The sequence below is a fragment of the Homarus americanus genome, unplaced genomic scaffold (genome assembly GCF_018991925.1).
Source record: "Homarus americanus isolate GMGI-L3 unplaced genomic scaffold, GMGI_Hamer_2.0 scaffold8372, whole genome shotgun sequence".
In the NCBI taxonomy this organism is placed as follows: domain Eukaryota; kingdom Metazoa; phylum Arthropoda; class Malacostraca; order Decapoda; family Nephropidae; genus Homarus; species Homarus americanus.
This window is the reverse complement of record NW_024725743.1, coordinates 1,035-8,599: the sequence shown is the minus strand read 5'-3', so window position 1 is coordinate 8,599 and position 7,565 is coordinate 1,035. Positions and strand designations below refer to the sequence as shown.

Here is a 7,565-nt window from a genome sequence, read left to right as displayed (position 1 = left end):
TTGGCCAAGGTTAAAGTCGCCTACTATACAGACTTTGTTGTGTATGGAAGCCTTGCGCATTTCATCCCAGATAAGTCGCTCATTGACTCTATCAAGATTGGGAGGTCTATATATTACTCCTGTGATTAATTTTTCCCTACCGTCGATTAATTCTATCCAAATTGTTTCTGTATTCCGCTCAGTTTTTATTTCCTTATTTATTTCACACTTCAGATTATCCCTAACATAGATTGCTACTCCGCCTCCTTTTCTGGTCTGCCTATCCGTATGGAACAGTTTGTAACCCGCAATTTGGTATTCGACTGGTAACTCACGTGTGTCTAGGTTGATCCATGTTTCAGTGAATGCTATTATATCGATTTTTTCGGTACATACCAAGGCCCTAATATCATCCATTTTGTTTCTCATACTTCTACTCTTCGCATAGTATACATTTAAGTTAGTCGTGTGCTGAGTCCTCCCTTTACCGCGTTTAGTTTTAAACTCCCTGTCTAATTTAGTTTTGTCATCATTCCTAACACTATTTCCCTGTAATCTTTCACTTTGTTTACCCTCTCCCACTGCAGTCTCCTCCACCCCCGTGCTCATATGTTCCCCTAGCAGTTTAAAGACTTCGATATCTTTTGAACTGCCCCCTCTAGAGCTCCAGCCAGGGTTGCTACTCCATCCCTAGACAGGTGCACCCCATCCCTAGCATAAAGGTCCCTTCTGCCATAGAAGCTGTCCCAGTTGTCAATGAATGGGACTGATATTGACTTGCAATATCTGTCAAGACGGTCGTTGACACCAACTGCCCTTGACAACCATTCACTGCCAACTTTCCTTCTAGGCAGGACACAGCATATGATAGGGATCCCTCCCTTAGTCCTAATACGATCTATAGCTGCCTTGAACTTATCAAGAAGCTCCTCGCTCCTACACCGGCCAATATCATTGCCTCCTGCACTGAGGCAGATAATGGGTTTGTTCCCATTACCAGACAAGATATTGTCCATCCTGTCAATTATATCCCCCACCCCAGCTCCTGGCAAACATACCCTCATCCTATTTTTGTTTTTACCACAAAAGGCCCTGTCCATGTACCTTACCTGTGAGTCACCAACAATTAAAGTTTTTATACCTTCCTTGTCATCCCTGTCCCTGACTGTACTAACGTCCAATTCGTCTATCAAGGGACTGAACGGGTTGGTACACTTAGCTGTTGTTGTCGTTGTTGTCGTATCCTTGGTGTACTTCTTCACCACCAGCTTCGTCTTCCCACTACTCACCACCTTCCACTGGCTTGAGTTTTCGTCAGACGCTGGCTCTCCTTTTAATTTCGCCAGCTCTTCCTTTAATTTCAGGTTCTCCAACGTGGTCCTCTCAATTTCTTCCTTGGCCCTCGCCAATTGTTCCATGGACCACTCCAGTTTGGTCAACAAACTCACATACCCAAGACCACACATAGCACTGGCCATATCTGATAATTACCCCTCGGGAGCTAACCACAAGGAAAGAAGAAAACACGAAGTTCCCAAGCGCTTTCGTGTAATTCACATCTTCAGGGGTGAGTACAGACTGATGTGTGATGTATGATGTAATTCTGGGCTGTAAGCTCTGGTCTGATATTCAGTCATTACAGCTGATTATCTGGGTGGTTGATGTTCTGATTGGCTGACGGTCGAAGTGGTTGAAGATCTGAGTGATTGGTGCTCTGATTGGCTGAAGGTCTAAGTGGTTGATGGTATGAGGGGTTGATGATCTGATTGACTGACGGTCTAAGTGGTTGATGATTTGAGTGATTGGTGCTCTGATTGGCCGACGGTCTAAGTGGTTGACGATCTGAGTGATTGGTGTACTGAATGACTGGCGATCTGAGTGACTGACGATCTGGGTGTCTGACGGTCTCGGTGTCTGACGGTTTGAGTGGCTGACGACCTGAGTGACTGACGCTCTGACTGGCTGATGATCTGAATGGCTGACGCTCTGACTGGCTGACGTTCTGGGTGGTTGACGGCAGACTGACAGACAGGTAGGTAAACATGGATGGTTGAGTCCTCCCTTGATAACCTAGAGAGAGAGAGAGAGAGATACTCTAATAATTACAAATAAACTAACTTGAGAAAAAAGATATAGATAGATAGATAGATAGATAGATAGATAGATAGATAGATAGATAGATAGACAAATAAAGTCTCACCCCCTAAAAAGTCCTACACGAATGAACGACTTTCACCAAATCGATATTATTGACGAACCTCAAACCTGAAGTAAGACATTCTACCCCATCAACCCCCATCAACCAACTCCGCATCAACTCCTCGCAACTATGAACAGACGAAAGAGCCACCTAATTGCAACATTGTAATTGCAGATCCATCTTTTGTAACAGAAGTAGTGGAGTATTCTTAAATGATGGAGATTACAGGTAGAATAAAGGCGTACGAGACGATAGCTATAGTGAGTTATTGGATGGGAATATATCGTTAATTAACCTACTCTAATGCTTGAGGAGGCGTTTTACCTGTCGCGTCCGTCCCTACCGACATACTGGCGATATCCTGTATGTTGATTGTATGTTGTGTATGTTGCTGGTGTATTGTGTATGTTGCTCCTGTACTGTATGTTGCTGGTGTATTGTGTATGTTGCTCCTGTACTGTATGTTGCCAATATACTGTACGTTTTCGATATGCAGGTTGACAATCCTTTATCCGAAATCCTTGGGGCCAGAGGCATTTCGGTTTTCGGAATTTTTCGGTTTTCAGAATGGTTAGGTTTTTTTTTTTGTGTGTGTGTATTAGCCCACCCGGGCATAGATCACTGACCCACATTGGGGCCTGGGGGTCTAAAATATAATAAAAATTATAATAATAATAATAATAATTCATAGGTCTAGGTCGTGTTTCTCACTTTTGATCTTTTATTCATTCTTGTATTTCTTTACTGTATTATTATTTTATTATTACAGTATTATTGTTATTATTATCATTATTAATTTTATTATATATTTTATTATTATTATTATTATTATTATTATTATTATTATTATTATTATTATTATTATTTTTATTATTATTATTATTATTATTATTATTATTATTATTATTATTATTATTATTATTATTATTATTATTATTATTGGAATCATTATTATTTTATTTTGGTGTATAATTATTAAAAATTTTATTTACTATGAATAATTATTATTATAATTTTTAGTACTATTATATTTTTGCCCCCCAGGCCCCGATGTGGGTCAGTGATCTGTGCCTGGCTGGGCTAATAATCCCTGTTAAAAAAAAATAAAATAAAAAAAAAGTCCCACAAAAAACTTTCGGTTTTTAGAGCTTTTCGGTTTTCGGAATTTCGAATAAAGGGTTGTCAACCTGTACTCTATTTTGCCGATATGCTGTATGTTGCCGATTTACTCTATGTTGCCGATATCCTGTAGGTTGCCGATATATTGTTTGTTGCCGATATGCTCTATGTTGTCGATATACTCTACATTACCGATACACTGTAGGTCACCGATATACTCTATAGCAAGAAAAGAAGACTGAAGGGTAAGATTTAGATAAAAGAAGAAAGATAACTGAGAGAAAGGAGGGGAGGATAAGAAAGAAATGAAAAGGGGAAGGTGGAGGTGAAGGGGGAAAGAGGGAGGTGGAGGTGAGGTGGAGGGGGAAAGAGGGGGAGGTGGAAAAAGGGGGAGGTGGAAAAAGGGGGAGGTGGAGGAGGGAAAAAAGGTGGAGGTGGAGGGGGGAGGTGGAGGGGATGGAGGGGGGAAAAAGGGGGAGGTGGAGGGGGAAAAGGGGGAGGTGGAGGTGGGTGGAGGGGAAAGGAGGTGGAGGGGGAGGTGGAGGTGAGGGGGAGGTGGAGGTGAAGAAAAGGGGAAGGTGGGGGGAGGGGGAAAGGGGGAGGTGGAGGTGATGGGGAAAGAAAGGGGGAAGTGGAGGTGGAAAGAGGGGGGAGATGGAGGTGATGGCCAGAACAGTGTTGATCAATATACAAGCCACCTGGTGGATGACATGGACAACTTCTCCCCTCCCTCTCCCCCCTCCCTTCCCCTCCCCTGTGAGATATGGCCTCCCCTCACACCGCTAATACGCTGTAGATGCCAGTCTCCTTTGTCCTCTAAAAGGGTTACGCCTCCCAACCACCGCTGACTTCCTAGGTTTGCCAAGCAGTCCTCGGCCCTCTGACGTAGGCATATAAGTCGAGCCCTGTAACTCCACCATATCTGAGTTGACTGGAGACCCAGCTGCTCGCTTTAACTCTCCTGATGCACTTAGTGAGCCAGGCGACTGTGGTGTTGACCTTGACACCAACGGAGAAGATGGCTTTCAACTAGTTCAGTCCAGGAACAAGCGGAAGGCCGAAAAGGCAGAAAGACTTAGAGACAATCAACTACAACCACAACCCCCCCATGAGAGTAAGATTATACTTCCCTGAAGGTACATCACCTGAAGACAAGTATCTCTGGCTGAACGATGCGGAAGACAAATACCCTGAGGCTGAGTTTCAGTTCAGAGTCGGTACACAAGATCATGTTCTGATTAGAAACGACCCAGCAGTCATACAGGATCTCCTCACCAATAGCATAAGGGGAATAACCATGGAACAATCATCCTAACCATCGAGCAAGAAAACCATCTTAATCATAGGGCTCGACCAGTACCAGACCCCTACACTTCTAGAAGCCCATCCCTACATCAGAAGGACGAAGCGACTCAGGGGCAAGAATGCAGTCATTGCAGACTGGGTTGGCTCGGAAGACCCACCCAAGACCATTCGAGTCAGTGGTGCCTATCGGACTTTGAAGGTAACTCTCTATCAGCCCCCTAACCGGAGGTGTTACAACTGTCAGCACTGGGGCCATGTGGCCCGGTTATGCCCCTCGACTAAGCCGTGGTGTGGTCTCTGCTCAAGGCAACATGCAACACAGGTTTGCAGAGATACAGTTGCTCAAGGGGGTGTCATCCAACAGAAGTGTATTAACTGCAAAACAGTTGGAGTTCCTGTATGGCACCCTAACTGTTCTAGAGCTCCTAAACCCCTTCAGCGCCCAGACCCGCCACCCAGGCAGATCTCAAGAAACACTAATGCTGCTAGGGTACTCCCTACGGCCAACCCCTGGCCCGCCCTCCCCACCAAAGCTCCAGGATCATCACCAGCAGTCATCGAAAGATCAGCATGGGGCAACACAGACGTACCGACACAACAGGTAGCTGCCAACACACTCCATGAACACGCACAACGTGAAGAGATCAATGATTTGAAAAATGAAATTAAAGAACTCAAAGCTCAGTTTACAGGTCAAACTGAAATGTTAAGGAGCCTCTGTGATACACTAAAGGAAAAAAACACCACCAACACAGTGCAGCAGCTACGGAAAAATTACAGTCAAACTGAAGACATTCAGATGTCAGTACCAGATGTGGAAACTCAAGACCCACCAGGAACTAATGTCCACGCAGAGGAAAATAGTGATACTGGTAACACTTCTACTAATGCCTCTGTGGACATGGTCAGTGAAGATGAACAAGCACAAACAGAAAATGGTGGTGATGTCGAGTGTAACCAAAGTGTGTTGTTGTCTGCCAATGAAATACAACAATTGTTGAGCCGTACATGCTCCAGAAATGTTTCAAAAAGGTTAACTGGCCTACTGCCTGCCGAAGGGACAGGCAGTGCAGAAAAGAACAGTATCATACAGTGCCTTTTGCTTCTTTCCAAATACATTTCATAATGGCCAGTGTTAATACCAGACAAAGTTCCAAATACATTTCATAATGGCCAGTGTTAATACCAGGCAAAGATACAGAGCGGTGAAGGTGATGAGTTGTGTTCAATGTTCTGGGTAATAAGTTCAATATACAGGAGCGAACACAAACACCTGTATAGTTTTGTAGGTTCGATTTACTGGATAAGAGATATGTACACAAAGGGAGTAGTGCTCTCCGACCTGTCTGCTTGTCAACTGCTCTATAGACGACGTATGGCAAGTGATACATTAGCAGCTTCCATACGTCGCCAGGCACATTAATTAAGCATGTGGGACATTGATAAATACATTGCCACACATAAATGGAGCACATACATAATATACATAGCATAATATAAATACAGCATACAGAATATACATACACCTCCCTCCCCCCTATACGCTCATAGCAAAGTCTTGAGCGGACCTTTTCTTTTGGATCCGTTCTGAGCGTCGAGGGACTAGATCACTGGGAAGGGTATGGGACTCAACACTGGTGGCGGGGTCAGCAGAAGGCATTGTTACGGGGCGGATAAAACGGCGGTTCCTCCACCACACACGACCACTGGGTAACCGCACCTGGTAGTCCCGTGACCTACCGAGACCCATGACTACGCTTACTTTGTCCCAACGTAGGGAGGTCGGGTCCTGAACACGGACTTGGGTGCCGACACTCAACCTGGGGAGAGAACGGGCGTGGTCGTTGTAGCGGGCGACGACGTCCTGAACACGTTCGGCGGCTCGGCGATCACAATCCTCTGTCTTGGCCTGCCACTCCTTGGAGAAGGATTGAGGGTGAGCAGGGACACAAGAACGAAGGGGGCGTCCATACAAAACCTGGGCAGGGGAGCGTCCGGTGTAGTTGGGTGTGTTGCGGAGTTCAAGAAGACCCCGGTCGAAGGCCTCGCAGTCAATGTTCCCAGAAGGGGCCACCTTAAGGATGAGGTGCTTCAAGGATTTGACAGCAGCCTCAGCGTGGCCGTTGGACTGCGGGTAATGGGGCGATGACAACACATGCCGGACTCCCCATCGGTCGAGGAACACAGCAAAGTCCCGGCTTGTGAACTGAGGCCCTCCGTCGGTTCGCAGGCGTACAGGAACGCCCACGTCACGGAAGTAATGGCGGAACTTGCTGATGGTGGCGGCAGACGTCGTGTCATTACTGCACTTGATGACAACCGGCCAACCAGAGAGACGGTCGACGATAACAAGGAAGGACTTTCCTGACACAGAGAAAAAGTCGGCTGACACAGACTCAAAGGGGCGGGTGGGGTTGTCGTCACTCATGAAGGGTTCCTGCTGCTGGCTGGGTTGTAATACTTGGCAGGGCTCACACGCACGGACAACATTGGAGATGTCGGAGTTGATGCCGGGCCAGAACACAGTCTGTCGTGCACGTCGTTTGGTGGCTTCAGCTCCACGGTGACTGTCGTGAAGGCGAGCCAAGACGTGGGGACATGATGCAGCAGGGACAACTACACGTGCTCCGTACAGAACAAGGTCTCCGTCGCAGTAGAGTTCATTGCGGAGTTTCCAATACGGGAGCAGGGTGTTGTGAAGATCGTAGCGGTTGCTAGGAAATCCATTCCTCACACACTCGACAAGTCGGGCGTAGGAAGGGTCATCTCGGGCTGCTGTTCGAAGGTCCTCCATTGCCTTGTCGTCATCTGGTGACAGGTCCGAACGAAGGGATTGGACGGCATGGAGAGTGACCACAGTCCTGACGGAAAGAGCGAGGTCTGCGTCGAGCACATGGTCTTCTGGAGTAGGGCGGCTGACAGGAGAGCGGGATAAGGCATCAGGGATGCAGAGCTCCTTACC

The 7,565-nt window shown here is 46.3% G+C and overlaps 1 protein-coding gene across 1 annotated transcript; it reads right to left on the bottom strand.

Annotated features, from left to right (window-relative positions):
• Positions 1-1,615: 1,615 nt before the first annotated feature.
• LOC121865284 lies at positions 1,616-2,023 on the bottom strand. Its single transcript, XM_042364634.1, has one exon. The coding sequence runs from the start codon at positions 2,021-2,023 to the stop codon at positions 1,616-1,618; it is 408 nt and encodes a 135-aa protein (XP_042220568.1).
• Positions 2,024-7,565: the final 5,542 nt, after the last annotated feature.

What these genes read in the sequence shown, in the direction of transcription:
- LOC121865284 (XM_042364634.1), bottom strand. Translation starts at nt 2,023, where the DNA reads ATGTTTACCTACCTGTCTGTCAGTCTGCCGTCAACCACCCAGAACGTC.